At 37.0% G+C, this 21,303-nt stretch overlaps 1 protein-coding gene across 4 annotated transcripts in view; it reads right to left on the reverse strand.

The window, feature by feature from the left end:
- The window catches only part of PTPRK (protein tyrosine phosphatase receptor type K), a 566,857-nt gene that overhangs the window by 245,368 nt on the left and 300,186 nt on the right, over nt 1-21,303 (reverse strand). For all 4 annotated transcript variants that reach the window (XM_008007108.3, XM_008007107.3, XM_038000559.2 and 1 more), the window contains exon 6: nt 17,883-18,057. In XM_008007108.3, coding sequence (XP_008005299.3) covers nt 17,883-18,057 — 175 coding nt within the window. The remainder of the gene's footprint in view (nt 1-17,882; nt 18,058-21,303) is intronic.

The following is a 21,303-nucleotide window of genomic DNA, read 5'->3' on the forward strand; positions in this document are numbered from 1 at the left end:
TTACTAAGCACTATGACTTTAAAACAGGATATGCTATTAAATTCTATGTAATTTATTTTTTCTACAAACAGGGGAGTGCAGAAATTCAAAGAATCTCATGATATTATTAAAGACATTGAAAATACTCCCAAAATTTTCTTAGATCTACAAAGGCAATTCATAATTCTTGACCTAAAACCCAAGAAAAATGTTCAGGGAAGAGGGGAAGAAAAATGCAGGAGGAATAGCAGAATAATTTCTTCACTTTTCATAAACCACACTTATGCCAGGTTCTGCCTAGATTCTAACAAAGGCATGATGAAATCAAGGTTGAGAGCACGTCCATGCACATGTGAGTGTGCACGAGTGTGTGCATGTTTATAGTAGTATATCAGAATCTAAAAAAAGGACATGTGTGGTAGTGCTAGTTTTAAACATAAACTACACTTGATTTAGAAAGGAACACACATCTCCTGCTCCTGTATTGAGAATCTGCTATAAAATGATAGGTTTGGCCAGGCGTGACGGCTCATTCCTGTAATCTCTGCACTTTGGGAGGCTGAGATGGGAGGATCGCCTGAAGCCAGGATTTCATGAACAGCCTGGGAAACATAGTGAGACCCTATCTCTATTAAAATATATATACTTTTTTATTAAATTAAAGTTTAAAAGTTAAAAATATAAAATAAAATGGTAGGTAATGACTATCATGGTACTTGTCAGGGCAGGAATCACTTAAAAATAGCAGCCAAGCAACTTAAAGTAAATGCATTGTTTCTAAAGAGACAAGATAATGATCCCAGTAACACAATAGTAAGAATCATTGAAATTTAAGGTGTAAATCTCACAAATGTGTTTCTTACTCATATTTATGTAAAACTTGCTTCAAGTAGCAAGATTATTATTAATAAAATTAATAATAATCTTATTAGTTGGAATATCACTACCAATGAGTATGAAAAGTGAAGAAATTGATATATAGGCCCTGGAAAATGGACAAATAAAAGCAGATGCCATCTGTGGCACTCAAGGAGAGGAATGAAGGCAGAGAGTGAATTCAGCACCTTCCACTGAAATATCCAGGTTCTCACACTGGGACTGACTAGGCAAACAACTCGACCCACGGAGAATGAAGAAAAGCAGGGTGGGGCTATGGCCCACTTGGGGGAGACATGGAGCCAAACGAAGCCCCACTCCCAGCCAGGTGATGTGGTGAGGAATTATGTAACCCTGCCCGGGAAACCATGCTTCTCCCGTAAATACTTGCAATCTGAGGATCAGGAGATGCCCTTGTAAGTTCAGGCTACTAGGGCCTTAGGTCCAATACACGGAGCTGAACAGTCGCTTAAGTACACACAGAGATTTAGGAGTTCATATACTCTGGTCCCAGGATTCCCAGCAAAGTGGGAGAGGGTCCCTACATACTCCTAGGAAAGGGGCTGAATCCAGCGAGCCAAGCGGTGTTGTTCTGCAGACCCCACTTCCAGGGTACTTCACAAGTTAAGACCAAGTGGCTTGGAATTCCAGCCAGACAGTGGTGACAGGCTGGAGTCCACCTAAGAAGAACAGAGCTCCCCAGGGAAGGGGTGGTTGCCATCTCTGTGGTTCAATCAACTCAGAAATTCAATTTGAAATTGAATCCCTGGATAGACCAATAACAAATTCTGAAACTGGGGCAGTAATAAATAACCTACCAACCAAAAAAAAAAAAAAAAAAAAAAAAAGCCCAGGATCAGATGGATTCACAGCTGAATTCTACCAGAGGTACAAAGAAGAGCTGGTACCATTTCTACAGAAACTAATCCAAAAAATGGAAAAGGAGGGATTCTTCCCCACTTCGTTCTGTAAGGCCAGCATCATCCTAATACCAAAACTTGACAGAGATACAACAGACAAAATAAAACTTCAGGCCAACATCCTTAATGAACATCGATGCAAAAATCCTCAACAAAATACTGTTAAACCGAGTCCAGCAGCATATTAAAAAACTTATCCACCATGATCAAGTTGGCTTCTTTCCTGGGATGTGAGGTTGGTTCAATATACACAAATAAATAAATGTGATTCATCACATAAACAGAACTAAACACACACACACAAAATGATTATCTCAATAGATGAAGAAAAGGACTTCAATGGAATTCAACATCTCTTCATGTTAAAAATTCTCAATAAACTAATGGAAAAGACTTCAAAAGAGTAAGAGCCATATATGACAAACCCACAGCCAATATCGGCAATATCATGCTGATTGGGCAAAAGCTAGAAGTATTCTCCTTCAAAACCAGTACAAGAAAAGGTCGCCATCTCTTACCACTCCTATTCAACATAGTATTTAAAGTTCTGACCAGGGTTATTAGGCAAGAGAAAGAAATAAAGAGTATTTGAATAGGATGAGAAGAAGTCAAATTATCTTTATTTGCAGATGACATGATCCTATACCTAGAAAACCCCATTGTCTCAGCCTGAAAGCTTCTTAAACTGATAAGCAATTTCAGAAAATTCTCAGGATAATCAATGTGAAAAAACTGCTAGCATTCCTATACCCCAACAACAGGCAAGAATAGAGCCAAATTCTGAGTAAACTCCTATTCACAACTGCTACAAAGAGAATAAAATGCCTAGAAATAGAGCTAACAAGGGAAGTGAAGGACCTCTTCAAGGAAAACTACAAACCACTGCTCCAAGAAATCAGAGAGGACACAAACAAATGGGAAACATTCCATGCTTATGGACAGGAAGAATCAATGTCATGAAAATGGCCACACTACCTAAAGTAATTTACAGATTCAATAGAATTCCCATTAGACTACCACTGATGTTCTTCACAAAATTAGAAAGAAAAAAAAACTATTTTAAAATTAATATGGAACCAAAAAAGATCCTAAATAGCCAAGATAATCCAAACAAAATGAACGAAGCAGGAGGCATCATACTACCCAACTTCTAGCTACGCTATAAGGCTGCAGTAACCAAGACAGCATGGTATTGATACAAGAACAAACACATAGACCAGTGGAACAGAACAGAGAATTCAAAAATAAGACTGTCCACCTACAACCATCTGATCTTTGACAAACCTGAAAAAACAAGCAATGGGAAGAGGATTCCCTATTTAATAAATGGTGCTGGGAGAACTGACTAGCCAAATGCAGAAAATTGAAACTGGACCTCTTCCTTACAACATATACAAAAATTAACTCAAGATGGTTAAAGACTTAAATGTAAAACTGAAAACTGTAAAAAGCCTAGAAGGAAATCTAGGCAATACCATTCAGGACATAGGCATGGACAAATGTTTCATGATGAAGACACCAAAAGAAATCTCAACAAAAGCAAAAATTGACAAATGGGATCTAACGAAAGAGCTTCTGCACAGCAAAAGAAATTATCATCAAAGTGAACAAACAACTTACAAAACGGGAGAAACATTTTGCAGTCTATCCTTCTGACAAAGGTCTAATATCCATAGTCTATAAGGAACTTCAGCAAATTTACAAGAAGAAAACAACCCCATTAAAAAGTAGGCAAAGGACATGAACAGACATTACTCAAAAGAAGACATATACGCAGACAACAAACATGAAAAAAAAAAAAAAGTCGACATCACTGATCATTAGAGTAATGTAAATCAAAACCACAAAGAGATGCCATCTCACATCAGTCAGAATGGTGATTATCAAAAAGTCAAAAACAACAGATGCTGGCAAGCTTATGGAGAAAAAGGAATGCTTATAAACTGTTGGAATGTAAATTAGCTTAACTCTTGTGGAAGACATTGTGGCAATTCCTCAGAGACCTAGAGGCAGAAATACCATTTGACCCAGAAATCCCTCTACTGGGTATACACCCAAAAGAATGGAATCATTCTTTTATAAAGGTACGTGCATGTGTGTGTTCATTGCAGCACTATTCACAATAGCAAAGACATGCAATCAACCTAGATGCCCATAAATGACCCACTGGATAAAGAAAATGTGGTACATATACACCATGGAATACTATGCAACCAAACAAATGAATTAGATCATGTCCTTTGCAGGGACATGGAGAGACTTGGAAGCGATTATCCTCAGCAAACTAATGCAAGAACAGAAAACCAAACACCACATTCCTCACTTAAAAGTGAGAGCTGAATAATGAGAACACATGGATACACGGAGGGGAACAACACACACTGGGGCCTGTTGGATGGAGGTATGCAGGGGAGGGAGACCATCAGGAAGAATAGCTAATGAATTCTGGGCTCAATACCTAGGTGATGGGACAATCTGTGCAGCAAACCACCATGGTACACATTTATGTATGTAACAAACTTGCACATCCTGCACATGTACCCCTGAACTTAAAAGTTGAAGAAAAACAAAAGGAAAGAAAGTGAAGAAATTTCAAGCAAAGGCCAGGCGTGGTGGCTCACACCTGTAATCCCAGCATTCCGGGAGGCCAAGACGGGTGGATCACCTGAGGTCAGGAGTTTGAGACCAGCCGTGGCCAACATTGTGAAACCCCACCTCTACTAAAAATACGAAAATATTAGCCGGGAGCGGTGGGGGGCACCTGTAATCCCAGCTACTTGAGAGGCAGAGGCAGGAGAGTTGCTTGAACCTGGGAGGCAGAGGTTGCAGTGAGCTGAGATTGTGCCACTGCACTCCAGCCTGGGCAACAGAGTGAGACTCTGTGTCACAGAAAAAAAAAAGAAAGAAAGAAATTTCAAGTTAAAAAAATATAAGAGAGGGGAAAAATGTCCCTAGGGACATGTCCTGCTTGTTGACATATTTCATTCAAAAGAAAAGTCACATTTCCAGACAGCTTCTCATTTTCCATATACTCATTAGTAACTGAATCTGGAATAGACTTTCTTAGTTAGAAATATGAAAACATAAACAGAAGCTTTATTTGCTTCTTGGACCCTCATGAAAAGAGCCTGGTGGAGAAAAAAGAAATTATGTTATAATTTTAAAACTAGATATTACCATAGTTACATATGGCACTATAACACCCTAAAGAGTGTGTATCTTAGTCATTTTATTAGCAATAAATCCAATAATTAACACATGATGATCCTCAAACATGGTAATCAAATCAATGAATATATAGGACTTTTATGTCTATGATAAAATAATATTATTTAAAGGGACTTAGAAAAAAGGTAAAGAGAAAAAGATCTGGTGATATTTAAAACAAACTCTTTTTATTTTGGTATATCAGAAACACATTATAAGAATCAAAGAGAACACACACATTCAACAAGAGGGCACACTTCCATCACCGAGCAGAAAGATACATGCTGGTAATAATAAAAGGTGTTCATTAAAAAAAAAAAAAAAAAAAATTCAGAGTGTCTTACACTGTTCCTACGCCATTCATTCAGTCAAGGCATTGGTAACAACAAAGCACTTTACTCTCCACATAAAAAAGAATTATCAGTATTAATTGTTAAAACTCTCTGTAGATAAACTAGATACTTAAAAATATTTAGGCAGGCAAATAGAAAATTTAAGTGTTAAAGATTACTCTTTAAAAAGAATTACGATACATTTTTTTTGTGATCATCTCAAAAGTAGCTTCATATAACACCATAGGCTCAAAATGATGAAAGGTCACTGATGTATTGCCAACTCATTTTTATGAGGTAAATTCAATTATAATTGCTGTGACTATTCCAGCCACAATGTAGACATAGAATCCAATTATCCATTTCATTTTCGTTTATACCTCATGGGCTAGATCATTTATCATGTTTCATGATAATGATCAGAAGACACATGGAAAGTGATTTCTGGAGGTAACAAATTACCTTCCATATTAGCATAGCTTACAAGTTCCTGTCAACAACTACTATGCATAAATATGAGGTAATTAAATTTACAATGTGCAGGAGTGTTTGATATGCTACTTGCTTCCTTCACAGCCGCCAAAAATCTAGGTTGCTAAGTGCAGCAAACCCCTTTAGTTGCAAATCAGGAATCATCATACCCCAGAACCCCAACAGGTAGATGGTGTGCTCGGGCTCAAGGTGCTGAGATGCATCTTTCATCATCTGGTATTATTACTTCTTGCCACCAAACCATCCATCATTACTGCTGAGACAGCTTGAAATGATTGTCCTGGACTCTCACATTACTGCTTCTTGAACTCTGTCTCATCCATCTTTTGCATCATACCTGATTCACAGCTAAGTCCCCTCTCCCTGCTACAAAACCAAGTGTGAATCTATATTGCCTTTCACCTACAGTGCTTCTCTAATAATAATTGACTTCTCTTTATTATGGAGCTACTGTTCAGAAAAGACTATCCATGATTGCTGATGCTGATGGCTGATTTTTTAAAAAATCCGATGTACAGAATTCCAATAGTTGTAGGAAAATGCACTCTTTTACTTGCAAGTTAGGCTTCAGAATTTCATTAGTATTTCTATTTGAATATTTATCTATAAACCTCAGCAACACAAACATAGACAAAGACAGACACAGAAGCCTCTGAGTGTACAGATATACACTAAAAAGATAGCCTGTACCATATATACAAAAGCAGTGTTTCAATCTGAAAATTATTAGAGTTTCAAAAATGTTTCATAGTAAAATTCAAAACCTTAAAGTATCTAATATGTTGAAATCATAAAATATGTTTAACAGTGACACAATGCAAACAAAAGAGGGATTTAAAGTTAGATACAAGAATATAAGTGAAAACTTCCTTTTAAAATAAGTATCTTACCCACCCATTTTTTCCCCTTTTCACTGAGGCTAAAAGAAGCTTCAAAATGATACCAGTAACACAGTGGTTGGTATCCCATAAACTATCCAAGACTAAAGGTTTTAATTCAGCTCCATCTGAATGCTGTTATAAAAGTTTAATAAATCAAAATGATCAAAATGTTCTCAGTGGCAGATTGGGATTCAGTTTCCAATTCAAAATCTCTTTAATATATGGTTTCTCTGACATCTCGCATTTCCACCATCCATGTTGAATTCCAAACACCCTGCTTTACATCATTACCATGCATCAACCAGTCTGGTCATGGTAACTACTTTTTAGCAATCCTGCACAGTACACAGAAATGTCAAATTGAGTGGGGATTTTAACATAGGAAGATTATGTCAGGTGTGGACTCTTTATCTACCCTTAAGTAAATATTTTCAAACCACTCACTATAGTGAATGACATTCTTTGAGAAATGCTGTTAGCCAAAAGTCCTACCCCCCCCCAAAAAAAAATATATATATATATTCCCTCTCCCAACCCTTTAAAACATTAATGTAAGAAAGAGACAGGTCTAGGAGCATTATTATCAGGAGCAATAAAATTCTGAAGAGCAGAGAAAGTAGAGAAGCCTTTAGAGAGTTCACTTTATTTCTATGAAGCAAAAAGTTTTACAAAGAAGAGGAAAAATATTTCTACTTAACAGACAACCAGAAATATAGTCAGGAATCTACAAGAAGTAGTGAGGGAAACATTTACACGTGATATATCTTACATGTGTTTTTATATGCAGATAATGTCAGCAATAAAAAAAGACATCATATTAAACTCTGTCTGGTTTCTCTTTGTAAATTTTCCATTTAGTTAAAAACCTCTGCTTTCATCCAAAGTTTAACAACATGAAAAATTTCAACAGTATAAGCTAAAGGCTATGAAATTGAAGCTTAGGGAATACAAATGATTTCTATACACTAGGCACCTATTATTCATTTCATCATGTATTGAGTCTTTACTTAATGCCCTGTGATTAGTTTAACGCTTACATTCCTGAAGATTTTAAAACTGGATATGTTCCTAGCACCCCAATCAAAAGTTTACAATTAAACTTATCATCTATGCTCTCAAATGACATCTTCTACAAGGCTTCCAATCTCTGACCATAATACCATATTTTATCCAATATCCCAAACAAAAATCTAGAAGTCTCCTTTGACTCCTCCTCCTACTGTCATTCCACAATGCTTTACCAACATTGCTGCCTCATCTCTCATCCTTGACTCATTCTTTCTACCATAACCCTACCCTACCCTAGGAACATTTATCATCTATAGCTTTTAAAATTGTAAGAGTCCCCTTAACTTACTCCCTAAAAATGCACCATTTTCCAAATCATCTGCTATCCAGGTTTTTTGAGACAGATAACATGTGAGTAACCTACTTCAAAACTCCTAAAGCTTCCCAAATTAAATACACAATCCATTTATATTTCTTAGTCTGGCACTCAAATTGTTCCACAGCAAGGGCTCAAAGTACAATTTCAGGATTATCTCAGATGTTTTCACTGGAAAACATTGTGTTATGGTCAAAATTTACTGCTAAGTCCACAAGAACATGTTTTCCAGTGCCAGTCCCTCTGCCCAGAATGCCTTTACCTATCTTCCACTATCCAAATGCTACCCACCCATCAAGGGTCAGTTGGAACTTCTTCTCCTCCTCAGCACATTCCCTGACCATTAGAAAGCAGCCACGTAGCTGCCCTCCTCATTCTACACATTAAATTCATGTCATTCATATGGCACTTTATACCTCACTATTTTTGTTTCTTTGAGAATAAATATTTGATGAGATCTGCTAGACCTCGATCATGGTATTGGCTACAGAGATCCAATCATGAGCGTGCAAAAGGAAAGGGTCCCTAAGTACATCAGTCTCATGGAGGAGGCAGATGTTATGAATGCAGTTATATTTTGAAGGAGCAGAGCAATTAGAAAAAACCAAGACCCTAAGGCACGAGAGATCATGGTATGCTCAAGCAAGTGAAAGAAAACCAGTGTTGCTACAGTTTGGTAAGCAAAGGAGAGTCTTATGAAGGACTGAAGGGGGTGAGCACAGCTAAAAGCCTATGAGCAAGCAGGGCCTTGGAGCTGTCATGAGGCATCTGGAATTTATACCGCATGAACAGGAAGCTGCCAGTGCCAGGGGGAGCATATTCTGACTTACTGTGTCATACAGTCACTCTGGCTTCTGTGTGAAGACTGCCTTGGAGGAGGTAAGTGCTCATCGAGGGAGATCAATAAGGAGGTTTTTATACAAGTACACGAAAGAGAAGATGATGACAGAGACAAGTGGTGGCAGTGAGAATAAAGAAAAGTGCTGGGCACTTGAAAGCAATGCAATAAAATAGGAATAAAGGAATCTATTTATATACATATTACAAACCAATTTCAGACATACAGATTTCTATTCACTGCATTTCCAACAGCACAAAAATCTTTGAGACCACTGTCTTGTTCTTCATATACTTACTGATAGTAGGCATTACATAAAGATCTTTCAAAAACTTTGACCTAAATAACTCTGGAGGAAAAAAAAAATGGTAAAATAAAATCAATGAATTCCCTTCTGTACTAGAAAATAATTGCCATTTGGCCTTTAGGTATTTTGGGGGGCGGAAATGAGAAGAAAGCTGAAAGGAATAAGAATTTAAAAGCATGCATCTATTCAAGAAAAAACAGGTGAGGGTGGAAAGAGCAGGAAGTGTAAAGTCCAGAGACAGAAGTATACTTGGAAGAGCCAGCTTTGCCTGCTGTGGATCAAGGAAGGAGGTGAGTGATAAAGAACAGATTTGGAGTGGCAGCCAGGGGATATTTCATTTAAGGCCACTTAGAAAAAAAAAAAGGACTGTGATTTTTTTTTTTTTTTTTTTCCTTAATGTGAAGGGAAACTATTGGAGGAGGTAGCATGGCAACATGAGAGTAGCCATGGTACCTCCATATGTATAAGAAAGACTAATGAAAATCCAGGGGCAATCAGCAATATGTAAATAACCAGGTGGGTAAAATTTCTTCCTAATGAAGGTACAAGTAATTACCTATTTGTTGTTTCATTGTCTAACACAAGGACAGATTCTGTGTCATCATAGCTAAATCTATGACTCCAAATCAAACAACAATAAAGAAAAACAACAAAATATTTTCTCAGTTTAGGGCTCAGCAGAAACTGGAGAGAAAAGAAAGTTATACGCCTGTAACTAAGACAAATTATATCCTAAAGTGTAAAAGTCGCCGTGTTTATATATCTTGTAAGAGATAAGAACACATCTATAGGCCATAATTTCTCTAAAAACAAACATCAGAGTTAAGGTAAAGCCTGAACAAGAAGAGATTGTTGTACATTTATATGTTGAGGAAAGCCGCCATATTTTCTGCCATATTATTTAATTTCTGTCCCGCTCTCTGTCCCCAAATTCTCACTTTTAATACTGAAATATTACAATATTTCACTTTTTTTTCTAAAAATTAATAATAATGAACTAAACACAATCCATGCTGAGGAGTAACAAAGATTATTTATCTGTATTCATTTGTGTTGACCTTATACTTGGTTTTAATTTTTGTCAGATTAAGTATTTCCTAGAAAGAGGGAAAATATCATTTATCTTAACACAGATGGGAAAGGAGGCAATTTCTGTGGTACTATCATAAACTTGGAACAAGCCGGTTTTGATCGACACATTAATAAATAATTACATATTATTTGCTTTCTTTGTAAGGCTTCTACACAACATTTTATGCATTTTTGTTTGTTTTCTGTGTATTTCCTTGTTTATATTCTTACAAACATTTTAATTCTTAGTAACAGTTTAATTCTTAGTTCCTGATCATGCTTTACTGGTCAGCAGAATGTACATTAGCTAGCTTTTTAAAAGATGTACTGCTTAAGTGGCAAATAATTTATGCTAACTGCAAAGCTAAACACAAAAACTCACCTGTAAGTCATCTACTGGTAGGGAAGCCTGCTATTAATGACTCTCTTGAAGATGAGGTGGAGGGGAGAGTGGGAGAGACTCAAGAACTCAAACTAATGAAGTAATGTCCTACTACAACACTTCTATTGCCATCCTTACACATTATACCACTAAACACTCTGATTTATCTCTCTGCCCTCACTGATTGATTCCAATTTGTCAACCATAGAGCTTCTGTTCAATCAACATTCTATAAGACTCTCCCAGTGTAACTTTTATTAAGCCAAATTGGTGCTTAATAAGGGGTTTCAATGAAATAGTTGCTATTTCATTGAAGTTAGTAAATAGGTAGACTACTTTTTATTTGTTAGGAAACATTTTTTATTCTTACAGAGTTTAGAATGTGATCAAAACCTAAGTCAAAATTCTGTGCCATGATACTCAATAATTCTACATTTCCTATAGAATTAAATTATGAGATTCTTAAGCACTGAGACTATGTATGTGATTTATTTGGCATTTGTCTTTATTGAATACTAACATAGTAACACACACTTGCCTATTACCTCATTAAGAACTCAATAAAGGCTGCTAGCTGATTTTTTCAATGAAGTTGCAAATAAACCCAGAAAGACTAAAAAGTCTTAGTTCGAATGGACACTGTTGCTTTATCTTTGGTTTGGGGCGAGAGAAAAAAAAATGATTAACAGGTAGGGGAATATAAACTATGAAGACACTCAGTCCATGTAGTAGATTAAAGTCCGTTGGTACACAGAAATGTGCCCAAATTACATTTATCACAAACTCCAAGAGAAAAGAATTGAAACTTAGAAAACGTGTACAGGCCTACTGTCAGCAGTCTGAAATAAAATTCTCTTGAGTTCAATAGAAATAATTATTAACTATGCAAATGATTCTGCTTCCTCCTTGATCCTTTTCAAATTCTTAAGATGAAAGCTCCATCAAAAGCAAACTCCCCCAAGATTTACTCCAAAGAGCAGTGACCAGTACCCTACTCACTCAATACACGAATTGCCTAAGAAAATAAACTAAGAAACCTTTAAGGAAAGAACTCTCATCGCATTTTTATTTTAAAAACAAACTGAAAGAAAAATAAATAAAATGAAAAAAATCACTCTGACAAAAACAACTGCTGCACTTTACCATCCTTATAGAGTAGCTATAAGGAAACTCAGAAAAGGAGAAAATTAATAGAAAAAAGTATTTGGCATAATGGTGTACAGAAGTGGATCAAGAAGAGTTTCAGTAATAATATGAAGTCACAGTGAATATTCATATTAGATTTAAAAACAATAATTTTTCTACTATTCTTAAATAAACATAGATACTATCATTGTTCAATGCTTTTCAGCTTTGAAAATGTATGTCTTAATGGACTACATGAACAATTCAAATGAGTATCCAGTTTCCGGTTGCACCACAATATACTATCTGAAATAAGAACATCTAGCACTCTTTTGCTCATTTAGAATTTAAATATGTACCAGACATCCTGAACACTGAATCACCTGAATTATAAGTAGGTACTATGAATGAGAGGAGACTCCAAATGTTTCTTTTATCATACTCAAGGGGAGCAAAGTAAAATTTTTAAATAGATTTGGAGACTCCTCCAAATTTGACACATTTGGTATCCACTGGCTGCATAGGCTTTTTAAAAAATATTTAGGGGTTTGGGGGTGGGGGAAAAATTAGTATGTGATTCAGTGTGTTCTGAAATGTTCATTATATTTCAATTTTTAGGAAAACATAGCCGTTTAAATTACATTCTCCAAGATAACTCCAAACTTCCTGTCAAGATGACCGGTTTTCACAATAGAAGAAAAGGGATCTCAAGTCACCATTAAGGAAAAGGATCTTTATATGAATTCATGAGCCTGAAAGCTGTGCTAGGAAAACTAGTTAAAAACCAATACTGCATGATATTAAACAGTCTGCTGAAGGTCTCAAGCTAGAAATTCCATGGCCTTTAGCCACCAACTAGCAAAAGTATTCATAAAGTGTTTTCCAATTCCCAAATGACCTGGCTTCTTATATAAAAACACCAAAAAAAAAAAAAAGGATTTAATTTTATGTGCAAAAAGATTAGAATACTGGAATAGAATACTGGTCAGATCAATATTATTTTTCAAGTTAAAAAATATTTACACTAAACTGAAAAGTCACCCTTAATAGTCCACTTGAGAAAGGAAAGAGTCTGGTTTAGATACTACAAAAAGCAACTGTCATCATCACTTCCTTTATACCAGCAAACTTGACTCCATCTCTAGGCGAGAAAACATATCTGGTTCATCGCTCATCCCCTACATATGCCAGGGTCAGTCCCACTCCTCTGGTTTCAACTAAACAATTTTATTTGTTGATTTTGAGTAAAGTACTGAATTTCTTCATGTAAATATTGTGCTAGGTGCTGAAGCAAACAAAGATGAACTAGACAGGCTCTGATAGGACATAATCTACAATTACAGTAAAAGCAGAATCTGAAAAGTTCTAATAGGTTTTGACTGCTTTCCTTCTCCATATGCATAGCAAATAACTGATATAAAGCAAGTGATTCCATGAACAGTTCACCATTGACCAAATAAGCTATGATCCTACTGATTACCTATGATTCATACTGTTACTTGACTTAGTATGGTAACACCCTTCTCCAATAGTGTGATATTCCAAACTCTGTATGTCCTTCAAGATTAAGTTGTACCTTCTCTTGACATTATTTCCTCAGTCACTATCTTATCTGAGTGAAATAAAGAACTATCTCTGAGTAACACTGTTTATGCTCTGGAGTCTTGTATACAAAAGCTGTCTACTGGACATACTAGTTGTTTATCCAATAACCAGTGATGTGTTATTTGCTTTTTTGTTTGTTTGTTTTTTTGATAGTTGTGGTAGGTACTGCCCTCTTTACCCCTAAATGGATAAGACCAAGGAAGCATGTAGTCATATTTCTCTCCTATGACTAGGAGGTGGGCCTGGCTTAGGATAGAAGCCAAAATCTTAGACTACAAAGTGAAGAACTGGAAAGAACGTAGATCTTTAATGACTTGATCAACAAACCCCAAAGCCTATCCTGCATTACTCAGTCACAAAAGTTAGTAAATATTCTTATGTATAAGCTAGTTTATATTGTCTTACAACGGAAAGTAATGACATCTGTCTGAATTTCTTATGATATTAAACACCAACTCTGAATAAGATTGGATAACTACCCTGAGTAAGGTTAGGTAATGTGATTGATACTAATCCCCATTTATAGCGGTCACTATTATTCATTAGGAACAGACTAAAATACTAACTAAATACTTTTGTATCCAGAGCATTTTGATAATGACTAGTAATTGACACTACAATTTAAAGCTCAAGCCATTAACAATGACAAACCAAAAACTGTGCTTTCAAACTGAAGTACTTAAAATGTAATTGTAGTTTCACAGGTAAAAATGATAGATATAAAAATATAACAAACAATTTGGAATAGAAATTGAGTGTGAGGTGTGGCAATCAGAGAATTTTATAGAAGTTTACTCAGGTCAGTTGGTTTGAGATGTAAGTGGGTCTTCGATTTAGACAGATGGAAACAGACAGAGGAGATCACAACTGAGGTGAGGAACGGCAAAATATTCTGTAGCATAATTAGACTACAAAGTTGGTGCTTTCAGTTTGAAGCTTATAAACATGACTTCAACTTGTATTTCAAATTTTTTACACTTCAAGTTTGTAAAACACTGAGCAAAAATATCTGCTCTTCATCTCGTCTCTATAAAAACTTCTTGGTCAATAAAGATTGGTCTCCATAAGCTGAAGACATTATCATTATTCAAAATGATCAGGAAGCAATGCTAAAATCATAACAAAGTAAATTCTGTTTCTGCGTACTTTTTTTTATTCCTCTGGCTGTAGGAAAACATAGATCAATATTCTTCAGCATGAAAATTTTGCAGTGAAATTTTCATTTGTAACAAACAGCAACAAAAGAGCCTTAAGCGTGCCCTGTCACTTTCAGTTTAGGAGAAAATGCACTAATAAACTCTTACCCTTGGGTCATCTTTGACAACAGGCAATACCATGCCAGCTCTTATTAAAGACTATTCATATCACTGCCCCAAAAATTTCCTTTAAAATTACCATCTTTTGTATCCATGTAACAGGATGTCAGCTTTAAAAGTGCCAATGAGAGATAGGACCTGTCAGCACAGTTAATTCTCAGCACTGTTTCAACACCAGGACAGCTGACCCCTGAGGGTATGTTTTTGGTAGCAATATTTATTTGGTGGTTATCTCTACAAACAAGAAAACGTATTCCTCTATATTGGTTTCAAAATAAAACAGCAAGCAAAGTATCACCTGTAAGTATTAAATATAGAATAACCTAGAATGTGTTGAAAGAAAAATAAAATTGCCAAAACTAACAAAACATATTTCTAAAATGATAGCAGACTCTGGATAACAAATTCAAAATGCCATCATCTTTAAACTCAACCTTTCCAACATAAAAATCACAAAACTTATGGCAGGACTGTCTTTAAAAACAGGAAAAATAAGGCTGGGTGCAGTGGCTTATGCCTGTAATCCCAGCACTTTGGGAGGCTGAGACGGGTGGATCACAAGGTCAGGAGTTCAAGACCAGTCTGGCTAACATGGAGAAACCCCCTGTCTACTAAAAGTACAAAAATTAGCTGGGTGCGGTGGCACGCACCTGTAGTCTCAGCTACGTGGGAGGTTGAGGCACGATAATTGCTTGAACCCAGGAGGCAGAGGTGGCAGTAAGCCGAGATTGCACCACCGCACTCCAGCCTGGGTGACAGTGAGATTCTGTCTCGAAAAAAAAAAGAAAAAAAGAAAAGAAAAGAAAAGAAAAAAGAAAAAGAAAAATGGGTCAAATTTTTCAATGAAATTTAAGGATCCTCTTTTTTATAAATTTTATTGAAATAATTATTAATTTAATAAGTAATACTGCTGGAACAGCATTGTAATGTTGTTGTCTCCAGGTAAAGAAAACCAGGCTTTGATAAAATAATAAAATCTACTTATCAATTAAGATAAACAAAAGAGATCTAGTAATGACAAAATGATTCTCTTTTAAAACAAACAGGCAGAAAATGTTTGCATGAAAGAAGGAACTATACATAAAAGGGGAGCACCTGGATAAAAGCATCAACAGGTCTTCTACAATCTTTTGAGAAATACATCAGTAGTGACTTTTCTGGAAAAAAATGTATAGATAACTATATAGAACACATATAACTATGTATTATACATAACTTATTCAAAAGCATTCTAGGTACACTATTTAGGTACCATCTCCTTCACTGGTTGCAAATTGTGAATGCATATATGGTAAAGAAGATCCAGTGAGCATGATAATTCAGTAGCACACCCACATTCTTGTATCCATAGCATATTAATCACCCTGAAGATTACCCAAGGACACCTTCAGGCTTCCAAAATTAGGCTCAGGTGAGAGAGATGCTGAAATGGGACTTGACAAAGACACATGTGTGAACATGTGATAAATTGTTTCTCTGCCTAAACATGGGAGTCAAATACTATCATATTTTCTTAATTGAAGCTGTGATCTCATGAACTTGTACAGGTGATATGAGCTGACTATGGAGACATCAGAGAAGTACACTGAAAATAGTCATATTTAATCTACAAAGTTTTAAAAAAAATGAGCCATAGAGTCTTCCAAGACAGAAGTTTACAAGAGGTTGATAGCAATATCCAATAATGTTAATGCGAAGGAAAACTGTAGTGGAAAAGAATAAGCTCACCACTAAGAATCAAGAAACAATGGGTTATATTCTGGCTGTCAATCATTAGATTTAATTTGCTCTAAAGTCTGAATTTCAAATTTCTTTTCTTTAAAAATATCAAAGGTTAAAGTATTAAAAACAAGACAACATTGAATAATATATGTAAATGATATTTGATGCCAAGCATTATAAAATATATTGACTAGAATATGGACATATCTCATATTTTCCTTCCAGCCCATAGGCCTCGGCATGTGCTGTGCTCTCTGCTTGCTGGTGTTTCTTTCTCTTGCCCCTGACCCAACATCCATACTCCTAACTGGGCAGCTTTCTCTGAACCTTCAGATCCTTACTCAAGGAAAACTCACTTGCAAATGCCTTTCATGGTATGTTTACAGTCTCAGCCCCAGTTTAGATATTTTTGCTAAGGTCTCACACTTCTCCTTGAAGAGACTTAAACAGGTTATGATTATTTTCGTTTGTATCAATATTGACTGATGCTTGACATCCTACTCAATGGAGCTGCTTTACCTCTAGATTTTCATATGGCTGAAGTCTCCTTTTTTTTTTTAAGCTTTCAGCTCAGTTGTTGCCTTCTCAGAGTGGCTTTCCAGAACGCCTTAACTAAAATATCAATTTCCATCCTTTTGTGTCTCTTTTTCCTTCACAGCACATACTGTGACTTGATACTACGTTTTCAACACCTGTCTATATAGTCTGCCTAACATAACTCAATATGATGCTCCATGTGGGTAGGGACGTTGTATTACATTTACAATCGTATCTCTAATATCTACAACCTAGAACAGTGCTTAAAATATAAGAGGGACTCTATACATCTGAAATGAATGTAATATGTGTTTTGTACTTGTATTTTTCCAGTATTCACTACAAATATATACTGATATGTCATAATCCTTGACATTCTTCTAGTAACTTTAGTATCCAAGAATATTAGTGAGGACTGTTTGGTAGTTCTAACTTTCTAAGATTCTATAAGAGACATGCATCAGTGAAAATTCACGATTGGATTTTGATACCAATAAAATTTGTAGGACTACATGGAAATAGAAACTTGGACCTTGACATCATTGCTGCAATGCTTCAAAGAAAGGTAGTATCTGCAGAACTGTTTTAAATAGGAAGAACTAGATCTAAAGTTAAAATACAAACGAGGTGATGACAATATGGAATAAGGTATGTGATATATTTAGTCCACTTAGAGCATTATAAAATAGATTTCTTTCAATGGCAAACACTTATTAGAAACTTCAAAAATTTTACAAACTACAGTCTTAATTTTACCTTCACACATTCTGAGAAATTTTATGATATATTTTTATAGTGACTTGACATCAGAAACACTATGGTTTAAAAATCAATCAAAATAGCTACAGAGTTGCTTTTGTTTTAATAAAGTCATGCAATTTTGTAAATTGAAAACAATTTTATCTTACCTCTCACAATAAGTTGAGCAAAATTGGAAACACCGGAACCTCGTTCTGACTGAGTTACACAGCGATACAAATCCTGGTCAGTTTTTGTCACTTCTTGCAATCTGAAGGAAGCGGCAAACCTTCTATGATTGATGTTTTTAGTCTGGGCTACTGGTATATCTTCTCCATTTCGTCTCTGCAAACAGAAACCAATCTTTAAAAACAGGTTGTTACCCTTTTCATAAATCTATAAAGCATCTTAGCAAGGAATATCTGTGGATAAATTATTCTTGTTGCAAAAGATCTACAAATTTTTTCCACTGTCATTCAATCTGGAAAAGGATGTAAGTAAATAGTGGTATCCTCTAAAGCAGTGGTCCTCAACCTTTTTGGCATAAAGGACTAGTTTCCTGGAAGACAATTTTTTTTAATGGAACAGTGAGGAGATGATTTTGGGATGAAACTGTTCCACCTCAAATCATCAAGCATTGGATTCCCACAAGGCGCTCACAACCTAGATCCCTTGCATTCACAGTTCACAGTAGAGTTCGTGCTCCTATGAGAATCTAATGCCACAGCTGATATGATAGGAGGCAGAGCTCAGGTGGCAATGCTTGCGCACCCACTGCTCAACTCCTGCTGTGTGGCCCTGTTCCTGACAGGCCACAGACCAGTACTAGTTTGCAGCCTGGGGGTTGGAGACCCCTGCTCTAAAAGGTGTAGGGCTGACACTATGGTAGTAATCTCAGTTCTCCATAAATTGCTACTACACCAGAGTAACTGAATTAACAGGAGAGTTAATAGTTCCAAGGCAAATGATTCATTGCCCCCATGCTCTCAGAGTAATATATACAAGCTTCTTTTAGCCCTTAAGCTGTACTGCCTGTGCTGTAGTATGTTTGTCCCCACCAGAAGAGGAAGAGCATTGCCTGTGCATCTCTGTATTCCAAATGTGTAGCATGTGCTGGCCACAGATAATAAACTAATGATGAATAATTTAGAGTCAAACCAAAATCTGTACTCTTTGCAAACAACTCTCTCTTTGGCATGAATGACAGCCAATTTATACATTTTAGAGAATTAGTCAAAAGAGCCTAAACTTTAAAAGTATACCTGTCAAATTTCAAAATGAAATATTGGAAACCATATTTATGATATCAGCATATCCCAGACAAGAGTAATAAGCATAAACTAATAGGAAATGACCGAAAAAAATTCAACTATAAAAAGTTTGTAACTTCTATATGTTCAAAGACATCATATATAAAGGGGAAAAAAACAAGTCACAAATAGTGATAAGTTATTTGTCAAGGAAATGCCCATCAAGAAACAAATATCCAGGGGGGCGGAGCAAGATGGCCGAATAGGAACAGCTCCAGTCTCTAGCTCCCAGTGCAAGCGACACAGAAGACAGGTGATTTCTGCATTATCAACTGAAGTACTGGGTTCATCTCACTGGGGAGTGCCGGACAATCGGTGCTGGTCAGCTGTTGCAGCCCGACCAGCGAGAACTGAAGCAGGGCGAGGCATCGCCTCACCTAGGAAGCGCAATGAGGAAGGGAATCCCTTTTCCTAGCCAGGGGAACTGAGACACACAACACCTGGAAAATCGGGTAATTCCCACCCCAATACTGGGCTTTAAACAAATGCGCACACCAGGAGATTATATCCCACACCTGGCCCGGAGGGTCCCACGCCCAGGGAGCCTTCCTCATTGCTAACACAGCAGTCTGCTATCTAACTGCAAGGCAGCAGCGAGGCTGGGGGAGGGGCGCCCGCCATTGCTGAGGCTTAAGTAGGTAAACAAAGCCCTGGGAAGATCTAACTGGGTGAAGCTCACAGCAGCTCAAGGAGGCCTGCCAGTCTCTGTAGACTCCACTTCTGGGGACAGGGCACAGCTAAACAACAACAACAACAACAACAAAGCAGTAGAAACCTCTGCAGACGCAAAAGACTCTGACAGCTTTGAAGAGAGCGGTGGATCTCCCAACACGGAGGTTGAGATCTGAGAACGGACAGACTGCCTGCTCAAGTGGGTCCCTGACCCATGAGTAGCCTAAGTGGGAGACATTCCCCACTAGGGGCAGACCAACACCCCACACCTCACACGGTGGAGTACACCCCTGAGAGGAAGCTTCCATAGCAAGAAGTAGAGAGGTACACTCACTGTTCAGCAATATTCTATCTTCTGCAGCCTCTGCTGCTGATACCCAGGCAAACAGGGTCTGGATTGGACCTCAAGCAATCTCCAACAGACCTACAGCTGAGGGTCCTAATGGTTAGAAGGAAAACTAACAAACAGGAAGGACACCCACACCAAAAACCCATCAGTACGTCAACATCATGAAAGACCAGAGGCAGAAAAAACCACAAAGATGGGGGAAAAAACAGGGCAGAAAAGCTGGAAATTCAAAAAATAAGAGTGCATCTCCCCCTCCAAAGGAACGCAGCTCATTGCCAGGAACAGATCAAAGCTGGACGGAGAATGATTTTGACGAGATGAGAGAAGAAGGCTCCAGTCCATCAAACTTCTCAGAGCTAAAGGAGGAATTACGTACCCAGCGCAAAGAAACTAAAAATCTTGAAAAAAGAGTGGAAGAATTGATGACCAGAATAATTAATGCAGAGAAGTCCATAAACAAATGGACAGAGATGAAAACCATAACATGAGAAATACGTAAAAAATGCACAAGCTTCAGTAACCAACTCGATCAACTGGAAGAAAGAGTATCAGCAATTGAGGATCAAATGAATGAAATGAAGCGAGAAGAGAAATCTAAAGAAAAAAGAAGAAAAAGAAATGAACAAAGCCTGCAAGAAGTATGGGATTATGTAAAAAGACCAAATCTACATCTGATTGGGGTGCCTGAAAGTGAGGGGGAAAATGGAACCAAGTTGGAAAACACTCTTCAGGATATCATCCAGGAGAACTTCCCCAACCTAGTAGGGCAGGCCAACATTCACATCCAGGAAATACAGAGAACGCCACAAAGATACTCCTCGAGAAGAGCAACTCCAAGACACATAATTGCCAGATTCACCAAAGTTGAAATGAAGGAAAAAAATCTTAAGGGCAGCCAGAGAGAAAGGTCGGGTTACCCACAAAGGGAAGCCCATCAGACTAACAGCAGATCTCTCGGCAGAAACTCTACAAGCCAGAAGAGAGTGGGGGCCAATATTCAACATTCTTAAAGAAAAGAATTTTAAACCCAGAATTTTATATCCAGCCAAACTAAGTTTCATAAGTGAAGGAGAAATAAAATCCTTTACAGATAAGCAAATGCTTAGAGATTTTGTCACCACCAGGCCTGCCTTACAAGAGACCCTGAAGGAAGCATTAAACATGGAAAGGAAAACCGGTACCAGCCATTGCAAAAACAAGCCAAAATGTAAAGACCATCGAGGCTAGGAAGAAACTGCATCAACTAACGAGCTAAATAAC

This window comes from Chlorocebus sabaeus, chromosome 13 (genome assembly GCF_047675955.1).
Source record: "Chlorocebus sabaeus isolate Y175 chromosome 13, mChlSab1.0.hap1, whole genome shotgun sequence".
NCBI classification, from domain to species: domain Eukaryota; kingdom Metazoa; phylum Chordata; class Mammalia; order Primates; family Cercopithecidae; genus Chlorocebus; species Chlorocebus sabaeus.